General features: G+C 32.8%; 1 protein-coding gene across 2 annotated transcripts; it reads left to right on the top strand.

Moving 5' to 3' along the window:
* The first annotated feature begins 9321 nt into the window (after positions 1-9321).
* LOC105794815 (ADP-ribosylation factor GTPase-activating protein AGD3) lies at positions 9322-18541 on the top strand. 2 transcript variants are annotated; one of them, XM_012624160.2, is made up of 19 exons: positions 9322-9615; positions 11238-11314; positions 11940-12040; positions 12330-12400; positions 12658-12720; positions 12968-13012; positions 13153-13218; positions 13336-13383; positions 13484-13579; positions 13671-13712; positions 14006-14221; positions 14339-14470; positions 14581-14805; positions 14983-15069; positions 15149-15487; positions 15865-16007; positions 16116-16209; positions 17308-17798; positions 17893-18541. In XM_012624160.2, exons 1-19 carry the CDS (start codon positions 9337-9339, stop codon positions 18005-18007), a joined length of 2730 nt encoding a protein of 909 aa, XP_012479614.1. In that variant the 5' UTR covers positions 9322-9336; the 3' UTR covers positions 18008-18541. The 2 variants fall into 2 exon arrangements, with proteins under 2 accessions (XP_012479614.1, XP_012479615.1); XM_012624161.2 differs by lacking the exon at positions 9322-9615 and adding an exon at positions 9622-10301.
* Positions 18542-25490: the final 6949 nt, after the last annotated feature.

Raw genomic sequence — 25490 nt, 5'->3', positions numbered from 1 at the left:
AAGACATATTCATTCAATTTCATCCAAAAACACATAAATGGGAATTTTTCACTTTAGCCCCTAACATTTCACATTTTTACAATTTAGTCCTTATTTCACAAAATCACAAATTACACAAAATTTCATTACACCCATGCTTAGTCAAATTTATTAGAGGTCCCTAGCAGCCCAAAAATTGCATTTATTTCACATTTCAACCACTCAATTTACACATTTCTCAATTTAATCCCTATTTGACATTTTCATCAAAAAACACTTTATAAAATATGAAAATCTAACATCAAATATTCATATTTTACCATTAAACATCAAAGAGCACATAAGCTCATCAATGGGAACTATCAAAATCTTTAATAGTTTTGAAATCGGAGACACGGGTTAGCTAGTACTAGTTGCAACGACTCAAAAAACATAAAAATCATTAAAAATGGGACAAAAATACTCACCATACCATGGTCGAACCTTAATAGCTTAAATGGTGTTCTTTCTTAGCCAAAATTGGTTGAAGATGGTGAAGAAAGATGATAACTATGTTTTGTTTTATTTAATTTATCTTTATTTACTAATTTACTTTAATACCATTAATGAAGTCATTAGAAAATCATATAATGGATGACCATTTTTGTCATTATCCACTAAATATGGTCTAATCACATCATAAGGACCTCACATTTAATTAATCATAGCAATTGAGCACTTTAACAAATAGTATGCAACTTTTGTATTTTACGCGATTAAGTCCTTTTATCAAATTAACTAACCAATCGGTAAAATTAAATCACGAAATTTTCACACATATTAAATAACATCCTATAAATGCAAAAAATAATATTAAAATAATTTTACGACTTCAGATTTATGGTTCTGAAACCACTGTTTTGATTTAGCTAAAACCAGACTGTTACAAATGTGAAGTAATATGAAATATTTGAGTCTGATCGGTAAACCCTGGTAATGCTCCTAAACCCTGTTCTGGCGATGAATACGGGTTAGGGGTGTTACAATCTAATTAAACATGTAATCGGTAAAAATTTCTTAAAGAAATTTTCATACGATATTTCAATCATAATGCAGACCATGAAATAATATTAAAATAATTTTCTTGCCAGACTCGGATTTGTGGTCCCGAAACCACTGTTTCGATTTCATTAAAAACGGGCTGTTACATGCACTTTATTGGTAAGTGTGTTGGATTTGGTGCCCTAGGTGTAGTATTTATTTTGTATACTTGTATTTTTCGAACAAATTGGTTTAATGATAACATCCATTAATTACATTAATAGCCTTCATATATTGTCCTTAATATTTTTGCACGCAAAGCAAAATGGAAGTAAATATTGGTTCACTGGTTATCTAATGTTTAACTAATACTAAGCGATATTACATGGTCAAATCGTAATACAAAAGACACCTTGTATTAGTCGATGAACTTAAATATGTTCTTAGTCTAATCAGAAATGAACAAATCGATTGAAAGACTAATATGTTGTCTATCAAGTCCAATTGGGGAGATGGTTTGTCTTGAGCATTGGAGCGGATGACTCCTAGAAGATAGAGACATATATGTGACTGATTGGACTGAAAGTACATCAGACAATACCCAAGTAGAATAGACCCTAGATCCCTCTATGGATTTATTCACTTGTAACGTTCATAGTGTGGCATACCTTAAGCCTGAGTTCAAATAAATAAGGAATCAAAAGTTGGTGCGTTAGGTATACAACTTCTGCAATATGTAGCATCAGTCATTATTGGAATTCATAGCCCAACTAATAGGTAAATAATATCTTCTCATCAGCATTACATGGTAGATAAAAAACAAATGTGGCCACGGATCATTTGTCTTTGTGATAAATTACTTAATTACTAATTGATAGTAATTTACTTTTCATGAAGGAAGATGTAATGGTTACCATGAGATAAAATATGATCATATTAGGAGAGCGAATTTATCCCAAAGAGATTAAAGATGTCCTATGAGGGTAACACAATTATGACAAGGTCATTGGACAAGCACTTATTGAGTAGCTTTTGCAATTGTATGTAATAAGGAAAAGCTCAGTCATGATACTATAGTGGAATGACTTCATGACTAAGTAAGTTTATAATTAATAGGCCAAAAGTTAAATCTTAATTATAAATTATTTGAGCCCTAATTATAAATGTCTAATCAGTCCCTCCGCTAGCTTATTGAAACTAAAAATGAATTGAATGTAAAACCAAATGAATGGAAATGATGAAGTTGGAGAAATGAGTCTCATTCACAAAAGAATGTGTTTTCACACTGAGCATAGAAATGACTTGAGAATTAATTCAAGGTTTCGAATTATTATTTAATTAATTAAAGTTCGAAAATAGAATTAAATTAATTAGTCATTATGAACCCATTGAATATGGAAATTAAATATATTTCGTCATATATTCTTTTACAGTAAAGTCATCATGACTTTAACGAAATTAGAATTGAGTTAAGAAAATTATTTAATTAGAAAATTAGTTTAATTAATTTAATTAACTAAATTAATTAATTAATTAATATTTATTTTGGGAATATAAAACAAATATAGAGTTGAATTAAATTATAAAGTTTCGGGTTAAAAGTCTAGGAAGCATATATAATTTGACCCAATACGTGAAAGGCCCACTTCCCCTCATTTTACATGTGAAGGGCGGCGACCCTAGTGTTTTTATCTAGGGTGTGTCACCCCTTTCTTCTACAGGCATGTTCTTGACATTTTTGGGGCTCTAAGCGAAATAATAAATTGAGACCCCTTTTAAAAAATTATAAAATATAATATAATAAAATAAAAACATATGCTAGTAATAAAATAAAAAAATTAGGGTCCTATTTCTTTTTTTCATGCTTGCAATTAAGCGTTTAAAAAAACTTAAAAGACTAAAGATTTTTTTTCCACGTTAAAAGCTGAAAATTTTATTTTTGGGCCCCTTCCAGCCCTGGACCTAGGGTTGGACCCTACTCCCAAACTACCCCCAGGGTTGGGCCTGCTCTTCTAGTTAAACTAGAAGATTATTTGTGTTATACTTATTCAACCAGGATTCCCTTATTTCTCCCTATAAATTAGACATGTCCATGGTAGGCGGCCTACTGGCCTGACAATGACCACTTAGAAATATGGGAGGTTAGGGTAAAAATATAGGCCGAAATATGGGCTTGGGCAAAAAATGAGACCCGTTTAAAAAGCGGGCAGGCCTCGGCACCACTTTTTGGCACTGGGCAGGCACCACTCTACCTACCAGAATATAATAAATATATATTATTTTTATTTTTTAATTTTAAAATAATTTTAAAATAATTTTAAAATAATTTTATTTTTAAAATAATTTTTTAATGTTTATTAAAAATGGGCCGGGCTGGGCTCGGGTTTATGATATTTTTCCCGGGCCGGGCCTGGGCAAAATTTTAGGCCCATATTTCGGGCCGGGCCGGGCCCGGGACTAGGAGGCGGGCCGAAAATTTTTTTTGGGCCGGGCCGTGACAGGTCTACTATAAATAGATGACATTAGTAAAGTCATTAAAAATATAAGTTTCATATATTTTTATTCTGCCAGAAAGTAGAGGAAATTTATTTTCTTAGAATAAATTCTATTTTCTGAGAATAATAATTTCTACAGATTTTTATTGAGAGAATTACTTTCCTATTGAAAGTAATAAATCGTTTTTGGTTATGTTTGGTTCTTGTTGTTCGAGCCCACGCTCGATGCAATTTGAGCTACGAAGATAGCGGAGAAGGTTGTTTGGTTGAAAGTCGAGAACATTTCAAATCTGTCTCACACAAAACACAAGTACTGTTCGGTAGAATGCTTATTGCTATAAATATCACAAATCAAATTGATTTTGAATTTTTTTTAAACTTCCGATTTAATAGTAAATCGTTTTCATAATCAAATTTTTTTAACAATTGGTATCAGAGTCAAATTGTCTTATGTTTATAGTATAAACCAATACCAAATTTTCTCTTCTCTTCATGTTTGGTTAATTTTGACAAGATGTGGTATTATTGTAATTATCTGCATGTAAATGAATATATTTTAATTTATTCTATATATGATAAAATAATTATGTTAAGTTTTTTATTCCTAGAAATTAGGCTGGGTGTAATTTTAGGTTTTTATTAAAATTTGATATATGTAATTAGATCGTGGATTATTATCTCCATATATGTTTTATTTTAATTTTTTAGAATAATTCATGTGAGCTGGAAACAAATTTAGGATGAATCCCGAATATCAAGGTGCATCCAAAACATATTGAAATGATGCAAACCCAGCCCAGCCAACCAATAAAAGATCAACAATGAGCCAACCGACAAAAGTTGACAACAGTGGACGGTGGGCCAATCAGCAACAGGGGTCATCTGTAACACCTTTTGCCCGACCTGATCGTCGGGTCTGAACTATAAGATGCTATATTCGTTGTCAAAGCAATTACAATAAATTAGGTAGCATTTTATCATTCGCACAAGCAATTAAGTATCAATCATATTCAAATTATGTTATATAATCATTTCTGGGTCTTATGCGAGCTTACGAAAGCTCTTTTGTTAACCCGAGCATGAACTACGACCAAATTATAAAATTTTGAAAATTCAAGACCTACGTTATGACTTCATTATTTCCACTTCGTGACGTTGCTAACACAATAAGTCATGTTGCAACTTCATGCAACTTGACGTCGCAACGTCACTTATTGTTGACTGACGTTGCAATGAGGGATGTTGGTCATCGAGATGAGTCCTTGTTTTTGGAAAAATGCGCATTTTGATATCAATTCAAATACTTTCAAACCAATCTTCAAGTTCTATCATACAATCATTCACAAGTATAAAACCATTTCACCATGCTAAACTAACTCAATTTAAGTATAAACTCAATTCGCCAAATCATTTACTACCATTCAATTCAACCATTCATCACTTAAGCCTATCTAATATATATATCCACCTAACTATGTCAACCATGCTCAATCCAACCCAACTTTTGCATACTTGTACATTTCTATTATCTAAAAACCTACACAACCTTGCAATAGACCAAAACAACCATACACCAAATGCATATCTCAAGCAAGACCATCAAACATGCTATATGTAATTATGCATTACTAAATCACATTCCATGTTTAACATTCAAATTCATCATTTACCATAATCATCACAAAATTTTCAATTCAACAAGACTTATACACACTAGGGTATACTCCAAGAAATTTATATGCATACTACAACCCTGGACTCAAAATGATTACATAACTACCGATTCGATGATAGTGTGAGCTTTAAGACGATTCGGCTTGACAAGTTTCGCAAGGTGACTATCTAAAAGGGAAGGAAAACAATAATGGTAAGCATGTATGTTGCTTAGTAAGTTCATAAGTATTGTACAAGACTCACATTACTTTTACCTAAACATTATAAGCTGCTATATCTTGGACAACTTTGGCTAGACATAGCAATCAAAACACCAACAAGGTGAGCATTAAATTACAATCAAGATCATTTAATCATACAATCACTTAACTTGCCAATTCATGTCACTATTATGTGACTTAACTGGAAAAGCACATTCAATCAACAATTAACAGATATTATCAAGTGTACACAATTCAAGTCAATTGTCGATGCTATTATCGATCACAAAATTGAATCATTTACAACTCAATCCATTCAATGACTTTCAATTTGGATATCAAGTTTATTTAATTACATTTCAAATTCTCAATTTCATCTAAACCATTTCGCCTGATGAACCCTAGTAAACGAACTCAGATACACATGTAAGTACACCACACCAATTGTTTGTCCTGGCTGAGTATATACATATCAAGTTATCCGTTTGGACTAAACATTTATAACAACATATCAGATTACTTGTTCGAGCTAAACTTGTGTCACAAAATACTTGAGAATCTGCAACAAATGCTGGACCTTGATAACATCTGTAATAAATCTCGTACAAACGTGCACAATACCTTATTGGCATGCCAATCGTATCTTAACATTTACTAAGTTCACACGGGCATCTTTTACACATATAAACGTCACATTTCAATTTAGTCCAATTCTGACCTTTTATACCAATTCAAAATTAGTCAATCCACAATCAAACATACATACATAAAATCAAAGTATATGGCAACCTAAAATAATAAATGTCATATGAACTTACCTGATCAAAACACCAAACAAGTTGATTATTTAGGGACTAATCAACAATTTTAGCTTTTCTTCGGTTAACTCTACTTTGATTCGATTTTTTTATCTAAAAAATTATTTCATACAATCAATCAATGCTAAAAAATTTCATATTATTCCATGATATGAATGAATCAATATGAACACCATTTTCAAAACCACTAAAACTTTCTATTTTATTCAATTTAGTCCCTAAATTCAAAATAGCCATAACGTCTAATTTTGTGTCTTGATTTAAAAATCGGTTTCACACATATTCCTTAGGGACCCTCTACTTCATATTCCTGCCAAAATTTCATGATAATTTTGTATTTTATTCAATTTGGTCTCTATGTTCGAAACTAATAATTAAGTTGAATTAACTTTACTATATAGTTCATTTTCATAATTTAAGCTTAAAATCTATCAATTTCAAGCCTAATTATTCAAAAATCAACAATGGAGGCTTTCTAAAACTTTAAAATTTTTGCAATTTGGTACATGGGCTAGCTAAATCAAGCTCTCATGACCTCAATTTCATAAAAATTACAAGAAAATGACTTCAATATATTTACTAATTGATGACCGAATGTAAAAGGCTTCAAAGAGTTTTTCCTTCGTTCAAATTCGACAATGGAGAAGATGAGTGAAAAAGATGACATCTTTTTGCATTATTTAAACTTATATAGCAAGATTAAGGATTAATTAACTTAATTAAACTAATCATGTTTTATTTAACATAAACATTCTTTAAACAAACATAGTGGATTCTTTCATCACCCTCCACTAATTTCCTATGATAAATTGTTTAATTACCATTTTAAACCTTTGGTTAATTTCCATTTAAGAATTTCCATTTAAGTTCTCAAGCCTTTAGTCAATTAAAAACCTATAGGGATTAGACTTTTGCAATTTAGTCTCTTTACCTAAATTGAGTATTATATTGACAAAATTGATGGACCAAACATCAACACTCTTTTATACTAACATTGTAAATATTCCTATTTGATATTTACTGACTCGAATTTTGAAAATAGGGTTCTAGAATCATATTTTTTAATACCACTAAAAATTAGGTTATTACATTGTCAACGACAGTGACGATGGTAGTGACGGTGACATCAACGATGAAGACAACATTGACCCATAGTGGTGACGACAGTTTGACAGTAGATCCTTTTAGTGACTTTTTCAAAGTTTGGGGCGTTTTGGGTTTAAGAAACCCAAAACCAAGATATTTAATTTTCACGTAGAAGACCTAAAGTATGTTTTGGGATAATAAACGTAAATTTATTGTTTATTTTTATAGAATGGAATAGTAGAAACTTTGGCTGGTTAGATTCAATTTAATTTCTACTTTTTATGTTATAACATGATGAATTTTAAATTGACTGGAATGTGTGTCCATGCATATGCATGATAAGCGTGCCAATATAGTTTAGGAAAAAAATGTCGCATGTAGTTGTCATGACATTTTAATCATTCATGATTGAAACCAGAAATAAAAAGCTTTCATGTTTTTTTAAAAGACTGAGTGGGAGAAGATCCCTAAACAAGACCCACGACCTTCAACTATGGTCTCTTGTGATGACATGAATTGTCAACCCAAAGGTAGGTATTGTCATGTGAATTTTACTGAGGAGATTTCCTTAAAGGAGATAACTATCCTATGATAGCATATGATAATTTGTCGGCCTTAAGGTAGGTATTATCATGTGGAATTCACTGAAGAAGTTTTCTTTTTTGTAGAATATAGCTAGTCATACATGTTACTTGTTGAGATTGTTCCAAGACGACTCATTTGTGGTACATGATGTGATGGGTGTTGATTTGATGGTTATACACTTAAGATCATTCTAAATAAGTAACTTCCCACAAAGTTCTACTTAAGTTAGAATGATGGCTAAATGCGAAACAATTATTAGTATGTGTAAATACTTAAGAGATTAGGTTCACGTATTAATTGGATGGAAATCCATGTTCTTACTAGTTGAGTAATATCGCCCCAAGGTGACTTAATTCAATGCGTGCAGGAATTATTGTTGTAATGACTTACAAATGTTTTCAAGGTTTAATGTAAAATGTATGCATCATCTTCATGCATATTAAATGTTGCAAAAGGTTTTTCAAATATTTGTTTAATACAAAAATATTAATGAATGAATATTTTATTTTCGATTTGAAAATGATAGTTATCCCTTACTAAACAAACTGAATAAAAATAATTATAAGGAATAGAACAGGAACTTCATGATTGTCATGAACTACGACAAACTAAAAACAGTTATTGATAATAATTGCTTTTCGATCATTCAAGCCAAGACTAGAAAAAGTTGAAAGATATTTGATAAGATAGCTCGTTGTTACATGCTAGCAAGTATGACCAAAACCTTTTATAAGAAATCCATGAAAATAGGTAACATAGTCGGGAAAACAATTTAGAGTCTCCATCTTTTTAGCTCGAATAAAATGACTTTCATACCAAAAAGGAAAAAAATCGCAATCAAACATGATCTCATATCCCAATAACAAAGCTCGAGAAATGTTGTCCTGAAATATAGAACTTAACATATGATGGACGAAAAGCAAATTTAAGTCCCAAGAAATACTGTCTCAAAGAGCAGAGGAGAGGATCTATCACCTCGACTGCCCAGAACAAAAATGCCCACAACAAAGGTCATGTTCAATTGTTGCAGATATTTTGGGGGCGTTGATGAGTAACTGTGCTAAAGTAAGGCTGAAATTTCTTGGTTGCCTTTCCATTACAATTTTAATTTTCAGGTCCCCACCCTTCGCCCTCCTCTCTTTCCACCGATTCATAATATATATGCTAGATATTTTGATCAACTCCAAGTCCCAGAGAAATTTACATTTAGAAAGAATAAATATTCGAATTTTAAAAAAATTATTATGATTATGGAACATATATGAATACGATGGATGGAAATGTAATCTATGGAGATTGTGTTCAATTATCCAAAAAGAATGATAATTAAAATTTGGCAGGTGACGGGACCGACCGGAGCAAGAAAATCAAAATGGAAGAGGGAAAAAGAGTAGTTCTAGTTTGGGTCCCGCTTCCTCGATTGCTGAGTTAGCGAGACAGAAGCATCTTTCAGTTTCTATGATCTACTACCACTCGCTCATGGCGCGTTATTTACCAATCTCCCCCCAATTCAAACTTCAAAAAGTAGATATTTCATTACACGCTTCTCCACTTGCACTCTTCTCCTTTCTCTATTTCCTTTTTTTTTTCTCTGAAGGAGGGAGGGGTAAGGAAGGTAACTCCTGTCAGAAACACACAGTCGTAACGCCGTTTTCAAGAACATCCTCGAAACGACGACGTAGGTTTTGGTATTCACAACACGCTGTTACAAATTTTGGCTCCACCAAACGAAATCGTAGATTAAAAGGGAAAGAAAAAGTAAGGGAAGGGAAGGGCTAATTATGTCTCTGTGTTTTCGCTTTTATCTAAGTTGTCTTTGTGTCTCACCTTCACGCATGTTATGGACATTTTTTAGGTTTAATGTATGAAAAATGGACTAATTAATTTCTTTTTCTTTTTCCTTTTAGTTTTAATTTCTTACTCACTCACTCACTCAATTCCCAAGGCTCTCACCCTTAAAAACAACCTCCACTTCCTCTAATCAAAATCTTATGTTTTCTTGTCCCTTCCTTCCTCCTCCACTTTCTCTTTTCTAGGGTTTTATTTTATTTATCTTCTTTCGGTTATATATATTTTTACCTTTCTTTGTGTTAAATTGAAACCTCAAAGCAAATAGTATTACACATAAAGCGAAAAAAAGAACTGTAAACAAGATTAAAAAAAAATTTTCTGTTAAATTAAATGCCGTGAAATCCATGTGAATCGAGTTGATGGAGCTGAATTTCTTGCTCTGGAAGCCGACTGTTGTCAAGTCACCGCGTCTTTACTTTTTGGGAGGGTTTGAATCAGAGTGAAGGGGAGATCTCAGGGGTTTAGTCTTATTCTACGAAGGATCGAGCATTGATGTAATGTTAATTAAGATTTTATCGTGAAGAGAAGAAAGAATCGTTGCCTCCACAATGCATTTCGCTAAGCTCGATGACTCTCCCATGTTTCGCAAGCAGGTTTCTCTCTCTCGACGTTCTTTACTTAGCTGGAACGAAGTCGAGGACATTGTAGATTTACATACTCCCCCCCCCCCCCGCCACCCCCCAAAATTGTTTACATATTTAGCTGAATTATTTCAGGTTGCTTATTTTGATTGCCGTTTTTGTAACCTTCAGTGCTTTGTTCCCCTTTGGTTGTCGGAGAAAATAAGGCAAAAGAAACAAAATAAAACGGGAATATTTTCCCCATTAATTTTATCTTTCTAATGGCTGCTTCAAAGAATTTGGCTAGATCAGCGGTAGTTTTTGTATAATTAATGGTTGTATATTTTGGCATAAAAAATGTTTTGTAGATTTGGGGAGATTTATTTTATTCTAAATAGAGTTGGAGCATGTGCCCAGTTCGATATCTAGCTTGACTATCAGTATCCATGATTGGTGGGTTTAAAGGATTGTTTAAAGAGTGATCCTTGATCTCTCCTGGTTTGCGATGAGATTTATTATCTGAAAATTGAAACTATAGGGCACTGATTTTCAAATGATCTCTTATGTTTTTTTAATTTGATGTGATTAAGTTCTCTTTATGAATAGGATGAGATAAGAATGGAATCACTTTGGAGAATTTTAGTAAACTTTTTATCTCATGAGTATCTTTGTCAAGCGCTAACCTTTACATCCACATTTGTATTTTGTACATGCTGATTATAGTGGGATGGAGTATCTCTTTTTGCTTAAAGACATTGTTTACTTTTACAATTATATTGTAACTGTATTTTCTCTTGGATTTGAAAAGTTCTTAATACTTACTTGAGTATCATAATTTTGTGTTCTACGCATAGTAACCGTACTATTTGTCTGATGGACTCTAATGCTAGAGCTTTATGAGATAGTATATCTGTTTGGTTATTTATGGACCATGTATAGATAATTTATAAATTTTATTTGGTGAGACAGATACAATGCATGGAGGAAAGCGCCGAGTTGTTACGTGAGAGAAGCTTAAGGTTTTTCAAAGGATGCCGAAAATACACGTACGTCTATATCTTCTAATGTATCTATGAATCTGATTGTTTTAATCAAAACAAGTTCCCTTTTTAGTGAATGAAAGAAGTGTATGAGAATGTGACATGGCCAAACTTGAATTCTAAATTAAATAAAGAAATAGTCCGATATGTCTTTATAATGGGCAAAGTATTTGTTGTTTGTTGCTTTATGCCTCTCGAACATAAAGGGTTTCTGTTACCATGTATTAGTAGTCATTGCCCATATTTGTTCTCAACTTTCTGCCAGTTTATGGAAGTTTCTTATGTTTTTCAACATTCTTTCTTACCTGTAGGTCAAACATATGACAAAAAAACTGAATGCAACCTTGCATTATAACACAAAAACTTCAATAATTATGTATCCGTTAGTTACTTTTCTTTGGTACTTGACCATGGTTCCATGCTTGTGGTTTTACACCAGGATACTGGTACTCGTAAATTTCCTGACTATTACTGTAAAAGCAGTCATATAATTGTAGCTCTCAACTGGAATAGACTTTTTCTTTCCTTTTTTGGTTTCTTCCTCTTAAGTGGGAGGGGGTTGCTACCGCCTGCTATTGGGGCCATGAGTTGGGGAAATATTTATTTGCATATTATTTTTCTTTGATTGCAGTGAAGGACTTGGCGAGGGATATGATGGGGACATTGCTTTTGCAAGTGCCCTTGAAATGTTTGGTGGAGGACATAATGACCCTATTAGTGTTGCTTTTGGTGGTATGTATTTGTTCTAATTTTGTGCCAAAGTTGTTTATTCTACTTGCTTGAATATTGGTGATAGATTTGCACCTGAAGAGATCAGGCGGTCTTAAGTTTCAGTGGCTTCATTATTTTTGCTTTGGTGTTCTTCCTATTGTAATAATTGTTTGTTTGATCTCTATAAGACATCCAAATGCCTTTTCTTACTTTTTGCTTTCTCAAAAATTTTCCCGTATCTGACATGTTGTGTATATTATGTTTTGGTATGGCACCATAGCAGTAATTGAACCTTTTTTCCCCTCTTTAGGACCAGTTATGACCAAGTTTACCATAGCATTGAGAGAAATTGGAACATACAAGGAAGTTCTTCGGTCACAGGTAAATTTCTGAAATATTGTTTGAGCATGAATATCAAATTTATTATGGAGCAGTGAAGACCTAAGACTTTAATGCATTAAAGTTATAACTTTGCTTGTTTTCTTCATGTCTATTTAAGACTTTAATGCATTAAATCTTTAAAACCTGTCCTGATGTCAACATTTAAATATTTCTTTTAAACATTTTGAGAATGCAAATGTTACAACTATATTGGCATACGATAATATTATTTCTGAACTACTTTCTTTTCTCTCCAGGTTGAAACCGAGCTAAATGAAAAATTAATGCAGTTTGTCAATAGGGATTTACTTGACGTCAAGGTAACCGCCTTTATTGCAAATGAGATTTAAGTTGCCCTACAAAGTAGGGAAGATTTGGAACTAGCTAAAAGCTGGGCAACCTTATCAACTATTGCTATGTAAATTAGTCTTCTTAAGAGAAACATAGGTTGTTTATTTATTGCTCTGCTATGGATTCATTGACCTTTTAATAATCTGTGTATTTTTTTTAGTTTTATCTGTTTTATTTGTTTAGCCTTTTGTTTTAAAAGAACTTATCTGAGTGCAGGAAGCACGTAAACGCTTTGATAAGGCTAGTCTCGTTTATGACCAGGTGCTTCAGAAGTTAAATTCATTTTTCCACTGTAGTTTGTTTTCTTGCTTAGTTACGTTGCTTGAATATGATATTATAGTCTTGAGCTGGCATACAATCAAATTTATAGTTATATTGTACCGGTTTGAATAATCTTGCAGGCTCGTGAAAAGTTTCTTTCACTCAGGAAAAGCACAAAGAGTAATATTGCCAATGTTTTGGAAGAGGTATCTTGCAAAATGGCTTGATGGTTTATAATTTCATGTACATGACATTCTTTCCTACATAGATTTCATGTTGATGAATATTTCCTACATACTCTGACACGGTTGGAGTTATTCTAGGAACTTCATAATGCGAGGTCAACATTTGAGCAGGCTCGCTTTAATCTAGTGAGTGAATTGCTAGCAGATGATTTCTGAACTGATGTTGCTGTGACAATTCGAATGTGGTTCAATATATGTGATTACGCTATTGTTTTTACAATTACAGGTAACTGCTCTTTCAAATGTTGAAGCTAAAAAGCGATTTGAGTTTCTGGAAGCTGTTAGTGGGACTATGGATGCACATCTTCGATACTTCAAACAGGTTATCTTGTCGCAGGACTTCTCAATTTCTTTCACATTGTTTCTATCACATGGTGAATGCATTGGTCATGATGAAGTTTTTCTGTTTATAGGGCTATGAATTATTGCATCAAATGGAGCCATATATTAATCAGGTTTGTTATCTTAAATTTCCTCCAGACCAAAACATAATTCTATACATATCTGATTGAGCTGTATTTTCTTCATCCAATTGTTTTACTCAAAGGAAAAGGAAAAATATTATCCCTATACTGAATATGGTATCAGTTATTTGAGAGATTAGTCATAGCATGTTATAAGATGCATGGTTAATAGTTGGTATGGCTTTGAATCTAACCAAAGCAAAAATAAAATTTGTATCTTGTCATTGATGATTGCTATGTCTATGCCTATATATGTGTTAATTGTTGAAATACAAGTCCTGCAGGTCATGACCTATGCACGGCAATCAAGGGAAAGATCCAAATATGACCAGGCAGCTTTAAATGAAAGAATGCAAGAGTACAAACGGCAGGTTGACAGAGAGAGCAGATTGTCTTCTAATGGTTCTAATGGATCTCCTAATGGAGATGGTATACAAGCAATAGGTAGAAGTTCACATAAAATGATAGAGGCAGTAATGCAGTCTGCTGCGAAGGGAAAGGTTTAAAGAAGATTTTAAGTTATCCCAGATTTCTGTTTGTTAGATTTTATTAGTCCTCTGATGCTTTTGCATCTATGTACTGTATATCTGCATCTGAAACTCTGAATATTCCTACAGGTTCAAACCATTCGACAAGGCTATCTGTCAAAACGTTCATCAAGCTTGAGAGGAGACTGGAAAAGAAGATTTTTTGTCCTTGATAGCCGTGGAATGTTGTATTATTACCGCAAGCAGTGCAGCAAATCATCTGTAAGATTCTTCCTCCTCTCCTGCTTTTTTGAAAAATATAAAGTAGGGTGCTTGAAGTGCATTTTGTGATGAAAGCTCTCCTGCTCTTCTTGATCTTTCTTGGTGAGTAGGGGTCTGGCAGTCAGCTTTCTGGTCAGAGAAATAGCTCTGAACTTGGATCTGGATTATTGGGCCGATGGCTTTCTTCTCATTATCATGGTGGCGTTCATGATGAAAAATCTGTTGCCCATCACACAGTGAATCTGCTTACGTCAACAATTAAAGTTGATGCCGACCAGTCAGATTTGAGGTTTTGTTTTAGGATAATTTCTCCTACAAAGAATTACACCTTGCAGGTATGACCTAGGTGTAGACTGTGTTTCTCATTAGCTGTTAACTTGTATCTTTGCATTTCTCTTATTTCTGGGATCAATCAATTGCTGGGTTGACAGGCCAAATTGCACTTGTGTAGGATTAGGGCTATTATTTGGAAATTGACTGCAATAATGCTTTTTTTGTGCTTGTCAGAGCAGGCAGAGAGTGCACTGGATCAAATGGATTGGATTGAAAAGATAACTGGTGTTATTGCTTCTTTGCTTAGTTCTCAGGCTCCTGAAAGGGTAATTATTTATGTAGCACAATTTTTTCTCGTTGCTTCCTTATCAACTTATTGACTGTTGAATTCTTATAAATTTTCAGTGTCTCTCTGCTAGTCCCATGGGAAGTGGTCATCATCGATCTGCCAGTGAGAGTAGTTCATTTGAAAGTTCTGATTTTGATCACACTGGTGTTGAAGAGTATGCCTCTGAGAGAAACCTTGTTAGTGCACATAACGAACGCCAATCAAGAGCCTCACAACATCAAAGGTCCTGTCTAAAAAATGAAAAGCCAATTGATGTACTGCGAAGAGTATGTGGGAATGACAAATGTGCAGATTGTGGTGCTCCTGAACCTGATTGGGCATCTTTGAATCTGGGTGTTCTTCTTTGTATCGAGTGTTCTGGTGTTCACCGTAATCTTGGTGTTCATATATCAAAGGTGAAGTGAATAGATTATATACAACATTTTTATTCATCCATATGAGAACCTGCGTCTCTCTAGAGAAGTATTTTATTGATCAATTGCTCTTTTTCTTGAATTTTCTTATTTCTAAAGATGAATGGTTCTCAGTAATGAACATGGTAATACAAACAGAATGAAAAGTTATTTCCGCTATTGATTGGATTACAGGAATTTGATAATAAAGAGGATAATTAGTCTCTTGTTGGAATTTGTATTTTTTTGGTTTCTATGCAGTATACTGTTTTCTTGCTATAGTGAATTCTTTTAGCTGGATAAAAGCATCCTGAGTAATCTTTAGTGATGTTGCTTTGTCCTTTGTGTAGCTCTTATGTTTTTGTTGGTTCATATTTCAGGTTAGGTCGCTTACTCTTGATGTAAAAGTGTGGGACCCATCTGTTATAAGTTTGTTTCAATCTCTGGGCAATACCTTTGCTAACTCAGTTTGGGAGGAATTGTTGCACTCCAGAAATGCTTTCCACGTTGATCTTACTCCAAGGTAAAGAATCTTTTTTTCTTATGATTAAAATACAGTATTTGTAGTAATAATAAAAACCAACTTAGTTCTCTAGCTATGTGTTGCTAATGCTTATTATTGGTGATGAAGCTTTTCCAAGTCTGATAAACCGCAGCTGCTGCTTATGGGAAAACCTTGTCATTCTGATTCTATATCTGTAAAGGAGAAGTTCATTCATGCAAAGGTTAATTTCCTTCGACTGTAGTCTTTACATTTTCTTTACTATTTCCTGTAGTTGCTTATGAGTTCATATAATAGATGTTCTTGTCTATGCATTATTGCATTTTCCTCGAATGTTGGCTAATTGTACTTCAATTACGGGTGAGACACGTTTGATAAGGTGCATGCCTTGCGTGCCTAGGCATGCTTTTTGGTGAGGTAGTAGGTGCAAAGGGAATGTCTGATTGAAAATCTATTTAATTTTCTTAACTTTTATTAATTTTCTTTAAATTTTACCTTTTCACAGTAGAAGAATGGGACAATATCGGACTCTACTTTTTTGAATGTTTGAGTTCTCAACAAAGAACATGAGATTACATGGAAATCATGCATAATGACCCGCAGAAAAAGGGGGGGGGGACTTTATCTTTTAGTAGTAGAAAAATATGGGTCAATATTAGACTTTCTACAGTTGAATATTTGAGTATTCAACAACAAACATGAGATTATAAGGAAATCATGCATAATAGCCCACAATAAAAACTGGGGGGGGGGGGAAGACTTTTGCTTGTTTTATAAAGTAAATTGGACTGTTTCATATACATATTTGACCTTGCTTTACTCAGGCAACCTTGCACCTTAGGCATTCTAAGGGTTCTAGCTCCTGCAGTTAGACACTGCTTAGAACACAAACATTAGATAAAAATTAAATTTGGAGGGTCTGCTGAACAAATATTAATTCTAGAACTTGAGCAATGTGAATAGTTACTTGTAGCTGTTTCAGCTTCATTTAATAAGAGAGCTGGTTTGGTAGAATTTGTTTGTTTTAAGCTGTCAAAAAATGTGAAGATATCTTCTTGTAATTGTCTGTACTTCTTTCCTTTTAAGCCTTTAAGATAGGCATAAGGTGACCTTGTGGATAATAGTGGAAGCTTAGATAATCTTATTCCTGTTAACTCCAATCGATACTTCCTTCACGCTGTGCACTTAATTTGGTGATTCATGAAAACCTAGAATATTCTCAGGCTTGAAGATAAAACGTATACTTTTTGTTTTAACAATTTCTAATTATTTGATGTGTGTAAACAATTGAAAGAATTTTCTGTTTTCTTTATGATCTCAGTATGCAGAAAAGCTTTTTGTTTGCAAACTGAAAGATGAGCAACATCCTCAATCAGTTGCACAACAGATTTGGGAGGGTGTTCGTGCCAATGATAAGAAGGCTGTATACCGTTATATTGTTAATTGTGAAGTAGATTTAAATGCAGTGTATGAACAATCTTCTGGGTCTTCATTAACCCTTGCCAAAGTGATGCTTCTGCAAGAACATACAAATGTCTGTAACAACAGCTCCAGTTACATCACAGGGGATTCATCAGACAGATCCTCTGCTAGCTCTTTCAACTTGGTGGGTACCAGTGAAGGGCAAACCACAGACGATTTAGATGGTTGTACCCTACTTCACCTTGCCTGTGAAACGGGTGACATTGGCATGATTGAACTTCTATTACAATATGGAGCAAATATAAATGTAATGGATTCAAGAGGTCAAACACCACTTCATCGATGTATTCTCAAGGGCAAGGCTGCAGTTGCTAAATTACTCCTTACCAGGTTACTGGCAGATCCTTTCTAAAATATTGTAATAGTTGATTAGTTTTCACGGTCATTTACATGTTGAGTTTATTAACGTGTTGGTTTTCTGCAGGGGAGCAGATCCGCAGGTGTTAAATAGGGAAAATAAAACCCCTGTTGAGCTAGCAGTGGAATCAGAATTTGATGACAGTGAGGTCCTTGCTTTATTATCAGACTCAAACGGGTAACTAGGGTGAAAAGAAAATAAATTGGAGTTTGAGCTGTACCTGAAGTGTGAAATTTGAAAATGCATTCGTGTTGGTTTTTTTGGTGTAATTATAACAATATCTAAAAGTTAGAGCCGGTTGTAGTTGACATGGATGTCCCCTATATTGGGAGGGGTACTAAACAAAAAACAAGTGGGAGGTTGTGCTAGTGCTAGGCTGCCCCCATGGGTACATGTGAAAATTAGTACCCTAGAGGACAAAGATGGTTTTAAAAGCAAGTAAAATGGTCCATCAGCTGACAGCCTTGCTTCAGAGGGGAGGGGAAGGGAGGGGATGGCTAAAGGGTAAAGGCTAAAGTAATAATGCAATGCGGTGTTGTGTTATTTATTAGTTGGATCATGGATGTAGCTGTTGAGTTGATGTTAGATTTTAGAGTAGTTGGTGTGTTATGTACATTTAATTTATATATTATAGTATTGGTGCTTTTTTCTGGTGCCTGTAATTAAATATTTTTCGTGGTTGCACTTAAAAAAACATATTTTATGTCCTCGTTTATTTTTATTTTTTATTTCTGGTTTGTATTAGTCTTACGTTTTAGCCGGTGATAAAACGGTACTAGTATTTCTGTTAAAGAAATCACGTATAATTGACACTGAATGAGTACACAATAGTTCAATTTTTATATTTCTTCAAACATTTGTTAGTTACTATTGTCCGCTTTTGTTGGAGACAATGGAGTTTATCCCTTTGCTTTGTATTCATCTGATCCATCTTCTAACTATTTTCTTCTGTTCATTCTCCTCACTTGTTAGTGTAATATTACACCAAATAACAATTTAAAAATTGAAACTAAATTCAGGTATCAGATGAATACAAAGCAGAAGAAACTGGTATGCAGGAAGCTATCATGAAAGAGGAAGGAAACGAAGCAAAATCGATTTAAAGGGTAACCAAAGCTATCATGAAACAAGTAAACAGGAAAGAAATGAAGGCAATCCAAGGGAGAAGCTGAAGAGTTGGTAGCTAATAGGAAGATGGAATCCGAGCCAGTTAAAGCATAAGCGGGTGATGAGATCCAACAAGAAAGCTATGTTGGGAGCTGCTGAGTTGAATTATCGGCTAGTTTTATGGCTAAGTTTGTTAGCTGGCCCAACAATTGTACCAGTCGATCTCTTATATTTCATATGAATGAATTTAATCAATTTTTTTTCTCTGGTCAACATCTTTCTCTCCTTTATTTCTAATTGAGAAGAAAAGAGAGAGATGAGAGAAAGATGTATCTCGCCTCCTCTCTTGGTGCACGTTGGTTTTGATTTTGTTGTGCCTGAACTTGTTTACTATAATCATCAAGGAAGCCTCGATATATAGAATCATCCAACATCCTTTTCGATGGACACTTTTGATTTTGTTCCTCACTTGACATAGAAACTTAGTTGTACTCCTCACACACCCATTATGTAGCGTTTTAGTGGGACGTAACTTCACCTAGTCTTAGTTTAGTAATGCAAGTGTTTTTAGAGAAAAAAACATTTTTGAAGAGAAACTAAAATTTTCAGCTTCTCATAAAAATACTTTTCGGCCAATTTTTGGCTTCGGTAAAGCACTTTTTGTCTCAAAAAGCAACTTATTTAAGAATTTTTTTATCTAAAAGTATTTTTTTGGTTTCAAAAGTACTTCTTAAAAGCAATACTAAACACTAAGGGTCCGTTTGATTGTCAGTAAAATGTTTTCCGTAAAATGATTTTTGAAAAATGTTTTACTTTTCTGTAAAATGATTTACCAGAAAATATTTTTTGGTGTTTGATTGAATCTGTATAAAATATTTTCTGCTGTTTGACAGATTTCCTGAAAATATTTTCCGGAAAAGTTGCTTTTACATATATTAATATATATTAATAAATTTTATATTTTAAATTGTTTTTACATATATTGCAATGATTTATTTATAATAATACTCAATTATTAAGCTACAATATTGATAGTTATAAATTGAAAAAACTAATATCAAATAAATTATTTGTAATTGTGTTAAAAAACAAGTATTGAATAATTATAAATTGCTTCGAAACCACAATGAGTACTAGAAATTATAATATTATCCAAATACATAATTAGTAGTACACCACATAGTAACAACATTGTCCAAGTGCATAATATTACACCACATAAAAGTATCAATATCTTCAACCTTGAGAAAATTTTTGAAGCCAAATTTTTTTATACTTCTTACTTTTAACTAAAAAAGCTTTGGCCTCAGATTCATGACTCACTAGATAATCAAACACAGAACACAATAAGTCATCATCAAATCCTTCTTCTTCCATCGATATCACTTGTTCGTAAAGCTGTGATGTCTTATCGACAGTAAATTGTTTCAAAGCATTAGCAATTTCGCCAAGTTGTTCACCCACAAATTTAATTTGTTCATCAACGAGACTTTCTTGACCACTTTTTCTTTTACGTTTGGATGTGCCAGATGAAGATACAATTGTTCTTACCTCTTCAGCCTCTGCATTGTTGCAGTCTACAGGCATTGAATCTTCATTACCATCATCCAAATCTATGTCAGCAAATATTCTGGCAAAACTCCCTCTTGCCATATCTTTGCCAACAACCAAAGTCATTTCATCATAATGATCAATGCTTTTATTCAAAAATGGTTCATACTTCTTGTGTGCCTGTTGGATATTATACACAATTAGAATAACAAGTAAAAAACAATTGAAATATACTTAACATATATATACATATATTACCATCACTGCTGCATCATATGTCGCTCTATCACATGTGATCATTTTCATGTTATCATCCCATCCAAAACCACCTTCACCTCGAATTTTGCATATAATCTGTCACTAGTTTTTTACTGTCCTCAAATAATTTTCCACATGCTTTGCATCGCATTGGACTTGGAATCTTTCAGAAATGACGTCGACAACTCGATTAATAGAAACTGATTTGAAAGTATTAGAAGGCTTATTTTCTTTTCGAGCCTCCTCTGCTAGAATTTCAAGGAAAACATGTTCCATCGGTTTCGTCCACTTGAATTGCTTGGAGGTCCCTTCTTTGTTGCCCTTACCCATTCTACATTAAATAATTTTCATTGTCAATAATTTCAATATCCAACAAGCTTAAAACATAATAATCAATTCAATATCCAACAAGGTTAAAACATAATCAATATCTAACAAATTCAAGACATATATCAAAATCCAACAATCTAAATTTTCAATATCATTATCCAACCAACATTTACAAAAAAAAAATTATACTAAAACATACATAACATAGAAACAATAACCCTAAGCCCAAAATCTACCTAATATTTCTAGTCATATAATCAGTCCACATAGTTTGTGCAATTTCATCTCTCTTAGCAGACCATTCTCTTGCTTCTTATCTTCTTCTCGCTCCGTGAGAGTTTGTATTATCGAATCAGACTCAGATGCCTCGTATACTCCTTGATTAAGTAAATCACTAGGATCAACTCCCATTATATGATTATGAATGATACAACAAGCCAAAACTATATCTACTTGAGTTTGAAAATTCCAAAATGGTTCAGCATCTAATACACGAAACTGTTTCTTCAAAATCCCAAAAACACGTTCAACAGTGATCCGTAATGATGAATGGCGAAGATTAAAGAGTTCCTTTGCATTTTCAGGCCCTTCAGCACCAAACTCTTTTAAATGATATCGGACACCACGATATGGGGTAATACATCCAATTCAGATGCCATATCCAGCATCATCAATATAATATTTACCTACAATTTTACAATACATAGTTAATACTAATAAACTATGAGCTTACTAGAACTATTTGTGATAAATATTACCTTCCAAAATTCTTAATCCTCTTGGGCATGAAAGTGCATCACTTAAAATACGAGAATCATGTGCACTACCTTCCCAACCAGCTAGAACATAGGAAAATTTCAAATCAAATGTAATGGCAGCCAATACATTTTGTGTCGTCCCCCCTTTAAGGCTACGAAATCTTCCTTGCATTCTAAGTGGAACGGATGCACGAATATGAGTTCCATCTAATGCTCCAATACAATCTTTAAAATAAGGATAAAACCTTGGATTGTTTCTAATTTCACTAGGAGTTGACTCATCAGGTAATCTAATAACTAGTCTATACAATTTCAAAATAGCTCTCAATACAACCCTAAAGTAATGGTGAACTGTCTGAGTTGATCTATAATATCTAGATCCAATCACTCGAAACCTTACATTATGACCAATTATATGTAAAAATATAACTACTTGCTCCCTAATATCGACAGATTTAGACGATTGTAACAAATTATTCGTACTAAGAATATCACATAAATTAAAAAAGGCGATCGGTCTCATCCTTATCACATCAATGCAATGCTGGTCACCACTATATAAAATACTATTAATATAGTTTTCTCTTTCATAATCTCGATTCATAAGAGGGCGAGAAGCAATTTCCTTCCTAGTTTCTAATTTTTTAATCCAAAGAGCCCCAAAAGCTAAAACTGAAGCCACGACTCCGACAATTGCCATTTGATGTTGATTACGATCCATCTACACAAAATAATGCCACACAAATATATGATCACTACTACAAAAGATGCAAGATTTTCATAAGATCACATAAAGTTACCATGACTAAAAAAGTACATACATACATATCAAGCTAATTATAATTGCCCAATAATAATTTTTTGATAGTAGCACTTAAAATATATTGATCATAGTTAATACAATACTTCAATTGGTGCAAGATTTTGTTATATATTATTAGGTTATCTTTCATGTATTTATAAAAATATTTTTATTATTTAAGTTACCATGTATTTATAAAAATATACATTAACATATTATTTATAAAAATATCTTTCATGTATTTGTTATATATTGATCATGTATTTATAAAGTTACCATGACTTAAAAATATTGATCATAGTTAATACAATACTTTAATATTTAACATATTATTTATAAAAATATACATTAATGAAATTTGATTATATAAGTATTGTTTTTTATTGCAAAAACATTATTAAAATGGTGATGCCTCTTTTTAAAATATAAAAAATTTTAAATTATAATTGCTATCAAGTGTGTTTTCTTTTTTATTTCGATATAAACAAAAAATTTGACAATGTTATAGATTTTTTATTTCTATTTTTATAATTTTTAAATTAAAATTGATTACTTTTATAAAAAATAAATAATGTTTAAGTGCACTGCTACAATTGCTATATAGATAACAATAAATACAGTTAAAATTTCAGACATAATTAACAAAAATATCAGTCCCTAAGATGCTTATATAGATGAGTTATTACTAGCTTCCTGATTTCTTAAATCAAAATCTACTTGAAAAGTTAAAAACAAATTTGATTTTGGTTCATCTGTCATTTGCAAAAGTTTTGAGACTTTCCCATTTCTAACTTCATCTTTTCTTTAATTCTGAGTCTTTGAACTGTGAAAAAAAATGGTGGGGTGCATGAATTCTTTCCCTCCTGTTCATACTGTATATTCACTACAATCTCTTTCATGGAAATTTAGCATGTTTGAATTCAGATAGCAAATGAATATGTATCACACCTAAACTTCCAAATCGATATCAATGTGTAATATTTAAACAACATTTCCTTATATTTTAAAGAAAAAAACATAATTCCTTGCCATAAACTCTATATTACTACATATATTTAAATCTATAACATGGAAACTTGGGAAAAGGTCATTGTTCCCATAAACTTATACTGTTCCCCATTGGTTATCGGTTGTCTTGTTGGTTAATAGCAGCTTCTATGCTTGCATTGCACCACAAATGCATATTACCACTGACAACATAATAATAACAACCTAAAGCCAGACCTTTTTAATGCCAATTCCATATGCTATAAATCATGCCAAAATTACCAAAATTCATGACATATGCACATATGTATTTACCTACCATCAACCAAATATAACAGCTCATCACTGCCATTTCCCAAGTAATATGTAAACAAATTACAGTAAAAATGTAAATCAATAATAAACCATACCCAAACACATCCAACAACCGTGCTTAATTCACTTGAACCGAATTATAACAAACACAAATGCATATTATACCAAATCATAAATCAAGCACACCACAAACATATAACAACCACAAATGCCATGCCATTGGCAGACCAGAATCAAGAAAGAAGACATTCCAAAGATAAAACCTTGGACCAACCTCTTATGAAAATATCAACCAAGGCCACCAACAGGAGTAAGAATCTTTGAGGTAGAGGCTAGGACAACAAGAACTATACAAATTGGAGGTCAAGCATAGAAAGAAATTAGAACAGTTAGGAGCAATAAAAATCAAACACAAATCATTAATGGTTTAATTTAATGGATTGAAATTACAATATATCAATACTTGTATTATATGGTGTGAATCATGCTTTAAATAGAAGAAAATTGCAATCTATTATATTAGGTATTCTTTCATCACCTAAATCTAATAACTATTTGTTAAAATCAGATACTATATCAAAATTTTTATCCTTAAGCTGCATATTTATTATTAAGGTGAGCAACTGACAATGATTCCATAGGTATGATTTCGAAATAGAAGCTAAGACAACATCAGTCTTGCTCCCTTTTGGAACAACAAAAATTTGCAGGATCAGACATTACTGATCTGCATATTTATTATTTACCTTGCATTACCCAATTTTCGTGCATAAAAACCTAAAACCCTTTTACAATTACTGAACAATGCACTAATATTAGGGCAAAAAAACAAACCCAGCAAGTCTTTTTCAACATTGAAAATAAAACCATAAAAAATCAAATAATGTCTATAATAATAAGGTTACCTGAAATTTCCCACAGATCTGACGGAAATTGGAGTGGAGATAGCAAAAATAAATAGTGGTCGGAGAGAACGTTTGGATCAGTAACTGAATCAGTCGGAGAAGAGGGAATCGAGGAAATGAAAGAAAACTACGATAATCTGCCACTGGGAACTGAGGAAATGAAGGAATGAAGGACTTCTTGTGGGGGGTTAGTGGAAAATCAGTCGACAGAAGCACTTTTTCTACCGGAAATGATGGAAGGAATGAAGGTATTAGAAGGCAGGAGAGCAGGGAAAATGTCTTACGGAAATTGAAAGGTTAAGACATTTTCCCTAAAATGTAACCTAATTTTCTGTGTTGCGAAATTGATTTTCCAAAAGGAAAATGTTTTCCGCCAATCAAACACTGGAAAACTTGTAATTGGTTTTCCGAAAAATCAATTCTGCCAATCAAACAGACCCTAAAGTTGTGTTGTGAGAAAAGATATGATGATGATGCGACCGGAGGCAAATCTAGGGGAGGCTAGTAGAGGTCCCGCTCTCCCCCAAATGGAAAATTACTATTTAGACCATTTAAAAATTTTTAAAATTTTAAATTAATAAAGATAAAATTATATTTTGACCCCCTAAAATTATAAAAAATTAATTTAATTATTTAAAAATTATAAAGATA

The sequence above is a fragment of the Gossypium raimondii genome, chromosome 3 (assembly GCF_025698545.1).
Source record: "Gossypium raimondii isolate GPD5lz chromosome 3, ASM2569854v1, whole genome shotgun sequence".
Taxonomy (NCBI): domain Eukaryota; kingdom Viridiplantae; phylum Streptophyta; class Magnoliopsida; order Malvales; family Malvaceae; genus Gossypium; species Gossypium raimondii.
This window is presented reverse-complemented; position numbering and strand designations above follow the sequence as displayed.